General features: G+C 36.7%; 1 protein-coding gene across 1 annotated transcript; it reads left to right on the forward strand.

Moving 5' to 3' along the window:
* Positions 1–3,543: 3,543 nt before the first annotated feature.
* On the forward strand, positions 3,544–10,837 carry LOC140148353 (4-hydroxyphenylpyruvate dioxygenase-like protein). The gene is made up of 5 exons (XM_072170277.1): positions 3,544–4,408; positions 5,827–5,996; positions 7,345–7,496; positions 9,201–9,364; positions 9,622–10,837. Exons 1-5 carry the CDS (start codon positions 3,609–3,611, stop codon positions 9,794–9,796), a joined length of 1,461 nt encoding a protein of 486 aa, XP_072026378.1. The 5' UTR covers positions 3,544–3,608; the 3' UTR covers positions 9,797–10,837.
* The last annotated feature ends 6,300 nt before the right edge of the window (positions 10,838–17,137 follow it).

Here is a 17,137-nt window from a genome sequence, read left to right on the forward strand (position 1 = left end):
ACGATGTAGATGCTGATGATGATGCTGCTGCTGACGATGCGGATGCTGCTGCTGATGATGATACTGATGATGTTGATGATGATGTTGATGATGCTGCTGATGATGACTGATGATGACAATGATGCCTCGGATGATGACTTGCATGATGATGACATGTATGATCAGTAGCTGTATCATCACCATCATCAGCATCAGCAGGATCATCATCAGCAGCATCACCAGCATCAGTATCATCAGTAGCAGTATCAGCATCATCAACAGCATCATCATCAGCATCATAATCAGCATCAGCAGGATCATCATCAGCAGCATCACCAGCATCAGTATCATCAGTAGCAGTATCAGCATCATCAACAGCATCATCATCAGCATCATAATCAGCATCAGCAGCATCATCAGCATCACCATCATCTGCATCATCATCATCATCATCATCAGCAGCAGCAGCAGCAGCAGCAGCATCATCATTAGCATCATCAGCATCATTATCTTAATTGGCATCATCAGCATTATCAGCATCAGCAGCATCATCATCAGTAGGCCTAACATCATCAGCATCACCATCTGCATCAGAATCATCATCAGCAGCATCAGCATCATCATAATCAACATCATAATCAGCAGCAACATCATCATTATCACCATCATCTGCATCAGAATCATCACCAGCATCATCATCATCATCCTCATTAGCATCATCAGCATCATCATCATAATCGGCATCATAAGCATTATCATCATCATCAGCATCATCATCAGCAACATTATCAGCATTATCATCGGCATCAGCATCATCATCATCATTAGCATAATCAGCATCAGCACCATCAACATCATCATCAACATCATCATCATCATCATCAGCAGCAGCAGCATCTACATCGTCAGCAGCAGCATTATCGTCAGCGTCATCAGTATCAGCATCATCATCAGCAGCATCAACATCAGCAGCAGCATCGTCAGCATCAGTATCAGCATCATCAACAACAGCAGCAGCATCATCAGCATCGTCAGCAGCATCATCAGCAGTATCAGAATCATTTTCAGCAGCAGCATTAACATCATCAGCAGCAGCATTATTAGCATTAGCATTGTCAGCAACATCATCAGCATCATTATCATCAGCAGCATCATCAGTAGCAGCATCATCAGCAGCATCATCATCATCAACAGCATTATCATCCAGCAGTATCATTATCAGCAGCATCATAAGCATCAGCATCGTCAGCATCATCATCAACAGCATCACCATCATCAGCATCATCATCAGCAGCATCATCAGCATCTGCTCCATCAGCAGCAGCATAATCAGCAGCATCATCAGTATCAACATCATTATCAGCAGCAGCATTAACATCATCAGCAGCAGCATCAGCATCATCAGTATCAGCATCATCAGCAGCAGCATCATCATCATCAGTCGCATCATCATCAACATCATCATCAGCATCATCATCAGCATCTGCATCGTCAGCAGCATCATTAGTATCAACATCATTATCAGCAGCAGCATCAACATCATCAGCAGCAGCATCATCATCAGCAGCATCATCATCAGTAGCATCATCAGCAGCATCAGCATCGTCAACAGCATCATAATCAGCAGCATCATAAGCATTCATGGTTACCGTAGATATTGATTGATTACTTGATAATGATGTAAGGGGTGGTGCAATAATTATATGTACCCCCGGGGGTGAATTATAGGGGGGCAAAGATTTTTGGCAGGCCAAAAGGGGGGGAAAGCATTTTTGGCAGGTCGAAAGGGGGGGTTAAGCTATTTTTGGCAGGTCGAAAGGGGGGCAAGCAATTTTTGGCACAGTTATTTTGGGCACCGTTTCTATATTACGCCCTAAAAAGGCGTAGGAAAACGTTACGAACACATTCAAATATGCAAAATTTCCTGCTCGCTGCGCTCGCATTATATGTTATTGACAATTTAAGGTTTTAAATTCGGGTTCCCAAAAATCTTGCATGTGTAAGGGGGGGCAAAGGGCGTCAAAAGGGGGGGCAAAGGTTATTTGGCACGTCAAAAGCGGGGGGGCAAGCGATTTTGGCAGACCATTTTGAGAATTCACCCCCCCGGTACACATAATTATTGCACCACCCTAAATAATATTAATGATAGGCCTAATAGTAATAATAATATGCCTAATAATAGGGATGCCCACTCTCAATACAGTTTCCACTAGAACGATTTTTCATTTACTGTGTGCGTGCACTCACACACGTATTGTCTATGGAGAAACTGATCGATACAAGAAATCCCAGGCATGTTAAATGGCGTACATACTTGTTTTGATCCAAATGTAGGCTTATATCAGGGTGTTTCAAGAAATTCCTGATTCCACCAGAAAACATTCACCAAACTTTTTCCTGTTTGGTCAGTAAATAGAGAGGACCTTCCTGCATGAAGAGATCACCTTTTTTTAATGAAAAATTTAATGAGATGAGAACTACAACAGGTTGAAGTGACACCATTCTGTGCATCAGGTGTTCAAACGCAATTATCTCCGAATTTGGAGTGAATCAGACAAGCAAACTTACATACTCATAAAATTTAACTATTTATGAAGACAAAATGTGTAGGATGTTAAGAAATTTAAGAATGTTTAAGCCTACCGCGGCCCATCTCAAATCATGCACTTCCCGTGCACTTCTCACTACCATGTCCATTTCATAGGGAGTATAAAAACCGGGGACCATCATGGCTTCCATGCACACAGTGTATTGCTCAATAAAAGATAACCTTTGAGTTGGAGCAAATTTCTCAAAATTGGTAGTGATTAATGTTACCAAACTTATGCCATGATGAAATATAATAATTTTGAAGATAAAATGTGCTGACCTTAAAAGATTGAACAATGTTTAAGACTACCGCTTTTCATTTGAAATAATGCACTTATTGTTCATCTCCTCTATGGAGATATTTTCCATGGCGGCCATCTATGATCATGCTTGAGGTTTCAACAAACAAACCATGGGTTTTGAGGTCTTATAGTTTTTGTTGTATGTCAACAAAATCGATTAAATTTTCAGGATGATCTTATTTTCATGTTGTTATAAGCAAATATAATGTTCCAGATAAGATAGTTAATAAATACATTAAGAAAAAGTACATTAAAGTTGCACTTTCTGTTAGTATTCCTTTTTGGACTAACTTTTTAACATGTTCTAGCAGCCCTATATAAAACCGTGACACTCGAAAGGCCATATCTCTGGAATGAAACGTCCGATTAAGATTATTTAAACGCCAAAATGTTTCTTTCATCAATTCCCATCCATAAAGTTAGGTCTGAATCAATTTAAAAGTACTTCAATTTTTAGTGGACATGCCTACTAATAATAATAATAATAATGATGATAATAATGATAATAATAATAATAATAAATGATAAGAGCAATATTAATAATAAATAATAAATTGAATATTATCTTTGGATCAGGGATGTGAGAGTAGACATTCAAACATAGACTTTGTATTCGTCAAAACCAGGGATGTGAGAACAGACGAAACACTACGTCCTCAGAGTTGGTAAATACGTCATCTGCTTTATTATTCATAGGTACCTTGAACGGCTGGAATACATGATGTATTACCAAACAAAATGGCAGCCTACATACATCATGTCCAGCTCTGCACGAAGCACGGGTCTAAATATGTGCAGAAGTTTGTCCAGAATGCTAATTTCAAACTTTTTGCCGAGAGAACAACTGATTCTATAAGGCAGTGGGCTGTCAGGAGTGGCTCAACAGTATTTGTCATCAATCAACCCGTCACTGCGAACGCTGAACCAGGCGCAGAACACGTTGAAAATCCGTATAGGCCTACGTTGTTGTGTAATAATACTATTACCAATTCTCGTATTTCTGATCGTGGTTCTGGCATGTCTGGTGAACACCCCCAAAGTTATAAGAGTGATCAAAATCAGTCAATACCAAATCAACGTCATCATATACCATTATCCTGTTTTTCATCTAATAAGGACCGAAATATAGATACAGTTTTTAATGTTGCATTCGAAGTTCCCAATGTTGAAAAAAGTGTTGAACTGGCACAGCAAAATGGGGCTAAAGTCCTATGTGAACCAACAGCAGTGCATGATGGTAATGGAAAAGTGGTTGTTGCTTCTGTGCAATCTTGCATCGGCAATGTTGTTCATATGTTGCTCAATGCAACAGACTACCATGGGGTCTTTTTACCAGGGTTTTGCAGCATAGAATCAGAATCTCATCATGCTCATGATAAGAACTTGAATTTTTTTGAATTTGAAACAAGCGAAGTTAATGGACAGACATTAACAAGTCATCTGGATCATGTAACTTTTGCATCAAACATAGGTACTTCAAGTCACGTTCTAGAATGGTATGAGAAGTGTTTTGGAATGAAGCGATTCAAACTATCCAGGTAAGAGGTATTATATAGGCCTACATGGATGTATACATGTAAACTCCATGCAATACTTTTTTCTATAGTATAGGCCTATTAAATCACAAAAGATTTTTTAGGAGATGATGAGTGCTTTATATATTTTTGCAGAATGATTTCCATATGTAGGGACAGGCACATCTGAACGAGGGCGCTATTTATTTTACTTGATAATACAGGCGGTGATGGAAGCGATATCGCCAATTTTGAGGTCGCCATTGGATTAACACATAATCATGAAATCTTCACAAACAATTCTAAATTTGTTATGTGGTGTCAAAGCAAAATTACATGTATCTTACTCTAAAACCGTCGGGGTACGACAATGTACCACACTGCAAGTATGTTAATTTTCCATTTGTAATTGCTAACCGTGTATTTTGAATGGGGCTGTCAGCCCTGTATCTTCGCCAGCCTCAGACGTCACGTGTTGCGCTTCCTATGCCGCCTGGATAATAAAGCCCTATGTAAATCTGTGCCATTTTGTGCCACTGAAAACACCATTTTTGGAGAAAATGATGAATAAAACCAAAATGAATCGTTTTCAGATGCTCTAGTTTGCATTGACAACAGATTCAATGCTTTAGGAAGCAGAATGCAACATTGACTTCACTTTTGGATATTTTTTTCTGTGAGATATGCCTTGGTGAAAATCACTATTTTGGTCAAAAAAGGGGTCAAAAAGGGGCATTTTTGGGAAAAAAATCTATTTTGACCCAAAATTCATCTTCTGACAAAAGGGAAACATGGTTTGACAAAAACTTTCATCCTTTTCACATAACAATTCCAGTTTACATATTTGCTGGGAGAAAGCACTTTTTTGTTATCGCTTGGGAAAAATCATTGTTTTTGCCTAAAATGGCCGAAAAAATGGCACATTTTTACCACCTTAAAAATTGAATTTTCATACAAAATTTCACAGATGTGTTGGAAATGATAACATACATAATATTCAACAAAAATTAGATAAAATTACAATGAAAACAAAAAATTAGAGAAAATGGCCCAATGTTCCGACAGTAATTTTGTCATACAGTAGAAGATTTGTTTTGGTGTCAAATTGTTTCTGAGAAGTTCTCTCTTCCAATAAACAACAATTCATGTTAATAGAATTAATTTGAAATTTTTATGCCTTAACCTAATAATTTTTCATTTTAAAGATGTACTGTATACCGGTACTTGTATCCGTGAATTTGATGTTTTTCAATGGGTACAAAATTTGTTGTTTTCCATAACTTTTCATCCCTGCCCAGATGACTTGTCATATTTTATTTTATGAAGAGCATGAATGAATTCATATTTTTTATAGTCAAAATGTTAGATTTTTGTATGCATGTACATTACTACATGTACAATGGTTAATCATTCTTGGATGTGTTTGTTGCTTCTTTCTGCAGAGATGAGGATGATTCAGAAGGCTTTCTTGTTGAAGGGCAGAATGTTGGACTTAGGATGAAAGCTATGGAATATTGGCATTGTGCAGAGACTGGTTTAACAATGCCATCACATAACAATGAAAGATACCCAAAGACCAAATTTGTGATTTCTGAAGCTTTACCTGGACAAGGTATGCAACAACCAGCGTTCGAAAATTTGGGTGTCCGGTTGCCCGGGACAACTAAAAAAGTCGCCGGACAACCAGAAATACTGGTTCGGTTGTCCGCCGGACAACCATAAATCTAGCCAAAAGTCACATTTGTAGGCCTATGGACAACCAAAAACTTAGACGGACAACCAGAAATTGTAATCTGGTTGTCAGTGGGACAACCATTTATTTTTCCTAAATTCGAACACTGGCAACAACCAAGATGTTTCAAAAATGCTGATATTTCCATGCTATCTTGTGTAGTAAGCTTACCAAGTTGCCCACATAGTCGATTATAGCGTCACTTTTTGGCGAAAATCTCGATTGGAAACCCGGAAGTGAACCAGAAGTCAGTGTTTCTAGTTCATAGTTCATCATTTTAGCGTGAGTTTTAAGTTTACCTAATGATTTTAATGGGAATAATCGTTCTAAAATTGACCTTGAATAAATGCCCCCCCTACGGAAAATGAAATACGAAATACGGTATATCCACCTCATTGTGAGAGATGTCATTTTATTGTACTGCAAAAAAGCAGTTCTTAAATTTGGTTTAAGAAGGTAAACATTTTGAAGATAACTGTCATGTTTATTTGATGCACCATGGTCCCAACGTCAAAAGAATTTTACACTCATCAAATTCCAAAAGCCAGGTTTGCGACATGTGTACATAATTCAATATAAGTGGCCACTCAACTTCTAGTGCACCCATCATGTAAGTTGTCCATTGATACTACTACTTACTTGACTTGTATACAAGTGGTAAATAATTAAATTTGCAAATATTTCAAGAAAAAACACTAACTAAGAAGGTATATGGTCATGTGTCATATCAGGGCTGTCAACTTTTTGGAATTGCTTGACGTGAGACAGAGGCGTACCGGGATTTGCCAACTCCAATGTTCATTTCGAACCATGATTACTTGAGCCACAAAAATTATTCATGACGATGCGCGTGAGATTTTACTAATTTTTCAGCTCTTTGCGTGAGATTTACTACCTTGGCATGAGACCGTGAGAAAGTGACCCAATGCGTGAGACTCACGGCCAATGCGTGAGAGTTGACAGCCCTGGTCATATGGCGGGGCACATTTGCATTACAAGTGACGGATCTGCACTTTACGAAAAATGCGTCGGGTACCCGGGCACAAAATTACCCGAAAATGCCAGGGTTACTTTGACATACGTCATTATGTAATGCACCCAACGATATTTATGGTTTATTATTTTGTTCTAGAGAGAGGAAAAGAGAGAGAGAGAGAGGTAGTTATGTTAGTGTAAGTACACTTACCGTACCATACTAACTTTCTTGCTGTTATTCTTTCTATTTTAGGTCCAAATCAAGTTGAAACGTTTATAGAACAACATGATGGACCTGGCATCCAGCATATAGGACTGTATACCCCTAACATCATTGAAACAGTCAAAGTATTGAAGAATACAGGATTAGATTTTCTGCAACCCCCAGACACCTATTATACGGAGGTAAGATGAGTTGTTGTGTTGTTTTGATTTTTTTGGAGGGAAGTATTTAAAAGGGCATTTTGCAGGGGTGTGATTTTTCCGGATTTCCGGATTTTTTGTACAGAAATGGAATTTTGGGAAATTGCAAAAAAATTTCGGTTTCGTAGTGTCCCTGGACCTAGACCTAAATGCTAGGATCATAAAAAAAATTTTAAAAAAGTCAAGATGTTTTGTATTTTTAATATGAAAATTGATACTTTGTATTCATGTCATACTCTATTATCGGTAATGATTTCAAAATGCATTCAAATTCAATGCATTTTGAAATCATTAATAGACTATGACATGAATACAAATTATCAATTTTCATATTAAAAATACAAAACATCTTGAAATTTTTTTTTAGGTCAACCATGAATGATCCTAGCATTTAGGTCTTGGTTTTTTAATTTCGGGTACCCGGGCAGGGTATTTCCTGCCCGGGTAATGTAATCTCGGGCGGGTACCCGCTACCCCGCCCAAAAATGCCAGCCTTTTTGGGTTCATGAATATTTAATGAGCAGCGCGATACTGCCTCAAACGGTATGACGCCGACATGACTGTATGCTGAAATACGAGGATGGTGGAAGTATGTATTCACAGAATTATAAATGTTTTTATACTATAAAGTGAAGTATTTTAACAGTTTCTCATTTTTGCATTTTACCCCATGAAATTGCATCTCCAGTGGTGCTCAAGTGTGTAAACCCTCTGGCTTCGGCGGGCTTCGCTCGAGCCCCCACCAGGGCGTTGCCCTGGACCCCACCAGAGGCCCTTAAGCGGGACCCTGGACCCCCGGCAGCAACAGGCGAGAGCTCCGCTAGCTTCGCTCGCTCCGCTTCGCAATTTCATTGTCTTGGTTTTTTTTTCTTAAAGCACCAACCAATCACACCCCTGATTTTGTGATCCACAGCATCATCCCCCACTTTTCACAAAAAAGTTGAGATTTTTATATCACTGGAAACCTCTGGCTACATAATGTTTATGTACAAAATATTTCTTGCAGAGTAATTAGTTTAGCAAAGATATCGTGAAATTTTAATTTCGTTCTGGTATACCACCTGTATCTTGCTGTACCTTTTTTTACTGCTAAAACTGATAGATTGATTCTCTATTATTGTAGAAAGCATCCATGTCTCTTTGGCTGGAAATATCTCGTCTCTTTGCCAGTGAACTAAATAATAATAAAACAGCATTTATATATAGCGCATTGTGAATCGCAGATTCCTCAATGCGCTTTACAGTAAAAACAAAATAATCACAAAATAATGATACATCAAGATATAATGAAATCAGTATAAAAATTTAAAAAAGGCATAAAAATACTACACCTACACATCAAAAATCATAATGAAATATATATTTTTAAAACCAGACCAGCTGTGAATACAATTATTAATTATAGAATTAGAATCAGCATACTAGTACAGAATTGCACAACAAGAAAATAAACATGATAAAATAGCACAACATTCAAATAACAAATAACAAAATAAATAAATTTCAGGCAATAATATGATGGCAAGACTGGGTGCACCCAGCCACTTCCCACATGGAGAAGCGATCGTGCAGACACATCACGAAGATGTGAGATCCACCGACCTGAGAGCAAGTCGATGCACCTCACAACTTACAACAGTCACATTTATGAACTTCACACTTAAATTGTCTTCCTCTCTCTTCCAGATTGGCAAATTGAAAGAGATGGTAGAAGTTGGTGAAAATCCTGAAGATTTAAAAAGCTTGGGAGTCCTGTTAGATGCAGAGAGTTTTGTAGAAGATGAGTTCCCACCATCCACCAACTGCAGTAGTGTTTCCCCAAGCTCGGACAATAAGGGTCAGCTGCACAAGTAAGTGTTAATGTGCTATAAATCATCTTTCCCCAAGCCTTGATTGTGAAAAGTTATGACATGAATGGTTTTCCACCAAAACACTGAATTTTGTTTTCTTTATTGGTAAACTGGAAAACTTTGGTCTCTAATTAAGATAGGAAAACAAGATCAACTTGACATATCACACTACTTTTGCTTGATCACATCAGATAATCATTGTGTGATTCACTGTCACTCACAATTTATTTTCTTTCAATGTTTGATTTCTTATTCAGGTATCTGATGCAGATATTTACCAAGCCAATCTTTGATAGAGACACATTCTTTCTTGAAATCATTCAGAGATGCGGTGCTACAGGGTTTGGTGCAGGCAATATAACAGCTCTATGGAGGGCAGTAGAGCTGTATATGGAGAATAGCAATACCAAAGAGAGTGAAATGGGCAATTAGGATGTATAGAGGCCTTGCATGTGACGTATCATCCCGTAAATATGGCGGACTACTCAAATGCATTAAACAAAATCATGATTGCAAGCTACCGTGACAGTTCGTCTCACACACATAACCCTTCACTATGATCAAATAGGTTGATGACAACATTTGATTGAATGGACTGCACTCCGCCATAACTACGGTGAAGGACACCAGCTCAAATCCTTTGTTTGGAGCCAATCGATCATTTCATGCAGGGCCTCTATAGAGTTTTTATTATATAGCAAAGTTTATTTGAATTGCGCACAAATTTGTAATTGTTTTGCAGTATATGTACAAATCAGAGTATTACAGTTGATTAATTGTCTAAACTATTTAATTAAAATACTCCCACCGCAGTGGATTAGGTCAAGCTCTTTGTATAGAGGCCGTCAGCGTGACGTCATATGCCGCCATCTTGTGGGTACACGCTGTAATGGTCGTTCGATCTCCATGCGTGAGCAGCGAAATCATCGCGTTGAGGTGCGATAACAGCTGCGTGGCAAGCTGCTCCCTGCGCGTAGTGTCCGACGCATGAACACACAGATCATTTGTACCCACAAGATGGCGAAAGGCTGACGGCCTCTATTCATAGAATTACTAAAGGTTACCAGATATTAATTTTATTTAAATTTTTTACATACTGTATGGAAAATACTCCCCCTCTATAAATAAGCGCCCCTCCAATTTTTCAATTTGACACAAATGCAAACATTTCCATGCCATATCGTGTGAAAAAGCTTAAAACTTGCATCAGTCATGTCACTTATGCATGGACAAAACCTTGTATGACTCAAATTTCCATCCATTTCATTGCCTAACTTTTATGCATTTTATGTGTCCATGGACCTAGACCTAAATGCTAGGATCATTCATGGTTGACCTAAAAAAACATATTTAAAAAAAATTGAATTTTGCACCATGTTTTGTGTTTTTAATAAGAAAATTGATATTTTGTATTCATGTCATACTCGATTAATGATATCAAAATGCATTGAATTTGAATGCATTTTGATATCATTGATAGAGTATGACATGATTACAACATATCAATTTTCTTATTAAAAAAACAAAACATCGTGCAAAATTCAATTTTTTTTTTTTAAATTTCGGTACCCGGCAGGGAATTTCCTGCCCGGTAATAGGATTCTCAGGCGGGACTCAAATTTGCGGGACTCACTCACACCCTTATGAAGGAATAAGCCAGAGTCTGCAGTATGTCAAATTGGCAATTTACAATCCTGTTTTGTTTTATTAGAGATTATGTAATGCCTATCAGCCTCAACTTAATATCCCAGCAAACACAAGATGTTTTACGTAAAACTTAAAAGGGCATTTCGTGATCCACAGCCTCATCCCCCCACTTTTCTCAAAAAAATTGAGATTTTTATACCACTGGAAACCTCTAGCTACATAATGTTTATGTACTAAACATTTCTTGCAGATTAATTTGTTTAGCAAAAATATCGTCAAATTTTAATTTCGTTCTGGTATACCAGAACGAAATTACAACAGTGGCCTATGGAGCAGTGTAATATATGTAATCATGCATAACTCGCAAACACAAAATCGGAATCAACTGAAATTTTGGGAATTAGCTTTTTTCATTGATATCTACTGAAAAATGTCATAAAAAGTGGATGTTAGGATCACGAAATCCTCCTTTAAATGTCAGATTATATAAAGGATATAAAACGTTTTAATATTAAGAAAACATTATTGAAAAATTGATGCAAATCATTTTGACATAAAGTTATTTTAAGTGTTGACGAAATAACATTTTGACATGTTTTGTGTTTTTTCATATAAGACATTTAAAGAATGTTTTTACGACCTTGATTTAACCTGGGGTCCATTTCGCTAAACTTTTTAACCCTTGGTAACTCAAGCAACTGTTCGTAAAGTTACGAATACCCAATACTAGATGTAACTTGATAATTACAAATGATTTCTAGACTTACTAAGCTTCATAAAGTTAAGTGAAATGGACCCCACCCCATTTCATCATTGCAAACCTGAAGAAACAAAAACAGCCATATACATGTATCATTGCCTTTCAGTACCATAGTTGAACAGGGTATTGTTGTACTAGGGTTGTAAAAGTACTTCAAGTGAATGCTCCCGTCTGTTTTGGGGTACAAATAATGTAACCCAAGACCAGTATTTATATAAATATTCTAATAGTACATTAAATATTAAGGTAGTTCACTAACTTTCTCTGGTGAATGTAAATACTTCAGAGAAAAATGAACAAAATTTTTGACGGGAATGTTCCAGATATTTTTATATTTTTATTTTTGTCTATTTTTAATGTTTATATTGTGTGTGTGGAGCATAAAAATGTTTAGTGGTTTTTTTTTCAAATCTGTCACATTGCCTAAATTCTTTTCCGCTTGATTATGAGCTCTGTGATGTAGAGTTTTGGAATTAAATCTAATACTGGAACTTACTTTTTCGCAACTATTGCGACATTGCGTCTGGAACAACCAGACTTCATTAGGCAACTGACCCGCTGGACTGGTCACGTGATAGACAGCTAGGTATCGACCCGATGGCCCGGTCCCATGCATGAGATAAGTTAAAGCGGAGTCCCCCTTTCTTGTTCAGTTATGGTTGCTCAATGCGTTCCCAAATGGCTTCTTTTATGCCTCTCCTATGCCATTGTTCCTCCTTATCAAGAATAACGACTTCCTCGTTCTTAATTGAGTGTCCAGTGTCCTTTAAATGGAGGTAAACAGCAGAGTTTTGCGCTTCGTTGGTACTTGGTCTCCTATGTTGACCAAGTTTTAACTCCGCTTTAACTTATCTCACGCATGGGACCGGGCCATCGGGTCGATACCTAGCCGTCTATCACGTGACCAGTCCAACAGGTCAGTTGCCTGATGAAGTCTGGTGGTTTCAGACGCAACGTCGCAATAGTTACAAAAAAGTAAGTTCCAGTATTAGATTTGATTCCAAAACTCTGTTTGAAACTACTGGATGACTAAGAACATTCACTCATTGAGCTCTGTGTTAGACCAAGGGCATTGGACATTCCTGAAACGTCAGATCAGACTTTACTTGGATCAGTAACAACACTAAATTTCTGAAATGTCTGATTTATATGCTTCAAGCGCTCAATATTATTGTCTTGAGAACTAATGTGTATTTCAAGTTAATTTAATCAGTGTGAATGCTATTATATGCATGTGAGCTTCAAAAAAGAAATGGTTGTGTTGGTTTTGAATGATATTTTTTAAATGTTCTAAACACAAAGTGTGATTCTTCACATAGTGACAGGGTCTGCAATATAGTGTCAAATTTTTGTATAGCAAAAATGCTATGCAAATGTTTGTATAGCAGTTTTCAAATATTGTATAGAAGTTTGTGTAGCTATTTTTATCTTATTTATTTTGCATCATGACAAATACGACTTGCGTTAGAAAAACCAAGGGTTCAAAATAGCCCTATAAATGTGACCGTTCACGGCGAATGAGCTTTAAATTCCTCCCCGGTCAATTTTGTTTTATTTCGTGTTTAAAAAATAAACATCATAAACTTAAAAATGGTATATCATTTGACTTCAAACGATATCCAGAAGCGGGGTTATGGTTTGTTAAACTTTGCTCCTTCAACAAAATTATAGCATTTTACATTTTTACATGTGTCTCTTTTTCCACATTGCTGGCAATAAATATCAAACAGTCATAATTGGCGGTCATTTCAAATCATCCCCAAGTCAACGAGGTTTAAGAAAGGTCTCTCATTGTTAATTGTTGGTTATGCATACATGTACAAAATACAATGCCACCACGCAAACAGTAGATAGCAAAAGCAAACAAAGGCCAGAGCTATTAAAAGTTCTATAACCATCTAAGGTAGAAGCTTATTATCCACTTCAACAATAGGATTATTGATTAGTTTTTGACTATCAAAATGAGACAGATGTCGTGCCAGCCGATGAATACGACCTTCGTACACATTTTACACCGTAACTCAGAATACAATTTAGGGAATTTTCGGCTCATTTGTGCTGCCGGGTCACAAATAAGAAATTATTGAAGGCCCATCTCTTACATAAATATACATGTTTTATAGAATAAGGAATATTACGAGTTGCCAATCAAATGAACCAATAGGCCTAGTAATAAAATTTGATTGTCCTGCTCTTTTGTTCACCGAGCATATCCTTGCTTAGCTTTAAAACATGTCAGGATTCAAAATGCTCTCAGATCTTAGACTGTTTATTTGTGACATTTTTCTAAAATAATCGTAAATAATAATGGCCGATTAAAGAAACATTATTTACACATTACATGTGTATAAACTTAGTGTAAAAATAATGGAAATTGTTACTTGCATAGCAAACTGACTAGATTGTATAGCAAACTGCTATGCGATACCGGCTATTGCAGACCCTATGACACATACATGTACTGCTGTATTAAAATTATTGTTGTTCAACAATATCTAGTGATTGTGGTCTAGACTATCACACCTCATTTATGGAATAATGTTGTAAACTGTACATACTGGTCATTTCACTATGAACCCGTGTTGCATTTGGAAGAAGACTTCAAAACAAACATCAAAACTGATGGGGACCAATCATTTTGATACAGCCTGTGTATAATAAACGTCACAATAAAAAATGGAATAAAACTAAATCCAATTTTGTAAACAAAATATGGACTTCCATTAAAAAGAGTTCCATTGTATAAAAAAAAAACAGATATTTTTTTATATAACATGTATCGTAGCCTATATAAATTCTTTTTCATCTACTTAATTTCTTAATTTACCAGGACAAAAGAATTAAAAATAAAAACATCTTTAATTCAGGAGGGCATGTACTTATAATTGGCAAGTCCAGGTGGTCACCGCACACGTAAGTTAATGATAAACACACATTTACAATGTATTAGTAATACGAATTAGTATTCCTCGTAATATTTATTAGGTAATTCCGACGTCTTATTGTTTAATAACACCAGCGTCCGAGTACGATATTTTGAATACTTCCCCGATCCTGTGCAATTACACGCATGCAGGGAAGCAGTAAAAACTCTCACACCCCTAACACCACATCCTGTCCCTCGTCCCATGCATCACCGTTCCTTCAGACATAGCATTAGGCTACACAGCGGCGATGCTGCAGATACATTTATCATGAAATGGCATCTGCTGCATTTATTTTGCAGAGTTTACACACAAATTTTACCTTTAACGAAACAAAATGCAATTTATGGAGTGTTAAAAGAAAATTAGATTAATATAAATCTATATTGATTGAACAGAAATCAGGCAAACAAAAAAAAAGCTTATTTACCATGCCGATCGGTACCGATGTGTTTTGACTTTTGTTTACGTTTTTACCTTAATGAAAATATTTATGAGGTATAGTAAAACAAAATACACCCTGTTACATTTCGGGGAAGTAGTCAAAAGTACTGGTCCCTCAGTGTTGGATGATTTGACTACTTCCCTCCGCTGACGTGTTGGGAAGTAGTCAAATCATCCAGCACCTCCGGACCAGTAGTTTTGACTACTTCCCCTCAAAAGATGTTGTATTTGTATACCGTCTCATTCCCACCCTAAGGCCTAAAAAAATTGTTTGATTTGCGTAACCATACAGACCCTAAACTTTTTTTCTTATTTTTCTGCAAAAAATGGATAAAAAAATATAAAAAGATTAAAATTTAAAAAATGAAGAAAAATTTGCAATTTTCAGCTTGAAATGTGTGTAAAAAAAAAAAAAAATTGCCGACCGATCTACCCTAATTTTAAAACAATTTTTTTTTAGGCCTAATGCATCTATGCATGGTATGGGCAAATGATTGTGGCATGCAATGGATTGTACAATCAAAAATGCACTCGCAAGATTGCTATCAGTCATTGACAAGTGTTGTACACTATTTCTGCATTATATGGGCACATATTTCTTGATTTTTATTTTGCAATATCTGAAAGGTACTTTTTTGGTCAATTTATTGAATTAAAAGTCATCTCAGGTGCAATTGTATTTATTATTATTTAAGAATACCACCTTGCTGCTCTTTTCAGTATTGTACATTACTTTATGTGCTAATTGTTCATGCAATAAAACATTTGGAACATAATGCTGTCATTTCTTTGTGTGATTCACCTTGGTCTGGGGCGAACATTAAATTAATTTAGAAGAGCAACAATGACACCACTTGCATTACATTCCATATGTTAAATCTACATCATAATGCAAAATTTGAAGAAAAATGAACGAGTCAGTTTTATTTTAGGTCCATTTGACTATAACTGATCTTTACATGTAGATGTAGCCCTATGGAGAGAGTGCCGTTGAGGGTGCTATAACCCCATTTAGGAACAAAATGTGATTTAAAAAAAACTGACCGTGCAAATTTTCTAAAAATTTTAGAGTATGTAGTATGAACATTTAAAAATATAATTAAGTAGTTGCCCTACCTGTTCTTAAAAAAAAAAAAAAAAAAAAGTCCTATACCTCAATGATAATGAAACCTAGGTGATATGATGTTTGCATTGCTTGAGGTTAATTTTCAGTATGGCATGGAGCTTAGTTCAGTTTTAGTTGGTGAATCCGAAATTTCTGGATCCTAAAATTTGTCATACAAAAAATGTGGTACATTGATATTATACTTCCAAGTTTTAGAATTGATGGATATTTAGAGTATATTTGAAAACTCACAATTCAATGGAAATTAAGGGTTTTTAATTTCAGTTCATGAGATGAATATGATAAAGAAAGTATGAACTGGAAATTGAAGTTTGTTATAGTTTAGATTGTAACACACAGATGCTCCAGTAGTTGTGTTTTTGCAGCTCTGTCGATTGGCAAAATCTTAAATATGTGGTCTACATGTGTAACTCCCATCAAAAACGGTACACCATTTCCATTGATATTTGCTCAAATTCACTGTTCAAAATGTTGGACAGAATTCAAGTGGTCACTCCAAGATGGCTTCTATCCACAACATATTGGGATCAAACCAGTGGCGGATCCAGGATTTTTGAAAAGGGGGGCACAAACTTAGAAATTTCGGCGCGACAGCGGCGTTCGTCACGTTTGCGCGACGCGGGGGGATGTGCCCCCCTCAGAAGTGAGAAACTTTTACAAAATAAAGACCTAATTGAAGCCATTTGGTGGACCATTTTGTCACTACTATTGCGTAAAAATTTTAATTTGAAAAAGGTGAAAATTTGTGAAATGATGGTCCAATTGAAGTCATTTGTCGACAAGTTTTCACTATTATTGTGTGAATTATTGCTCTTGGTTTGGGTGTCCAAAGCAGAAGCGAAAAGGGTAACTTCCTTATGCATACTCGGGGG

Source organism: Amphiura filiformis, chromosome 3 (assembly GCF_039555335.1).
Source record: "Amphiura filiformis chromosome 3, Afil_fr2py, whole genome shotgun sequence".
Lineage (NCBI taxonomy): Eukaryota > Metazoa > Echinodermata > Ophiuroidea > Amphilepidida > Amphiuridae > Amphiura > Amphiura filiformis.

What these genes read in the sequence shown, in the direction of transcription:
- LOC140148353 (XM_072170277.1), top strand. Translation starts at nt 3,609, where the DNA reads ATGGCAGCCTACATACATCATGTCCAGCTCTGCACGAAGCACGGGTCT. An exon ending in AAGCGATTCAAACTATCCAG is followed by an intron (nt 4,409 to 5,826) that starts GTAAGAGGTATT and finishes TTCTTTCTGCAG; the next exon opens with AGATGAGGATGATTCAGAAG. An exon ending in TGAAGCTTTACCTGGACAAG is followed by an intron (nt 5,997 to 7,344) that starts GTATGCAACAAC and finishes TTTCTATTTTAG; the next exon opens with GTCCAAATCAAGTTGAAACG.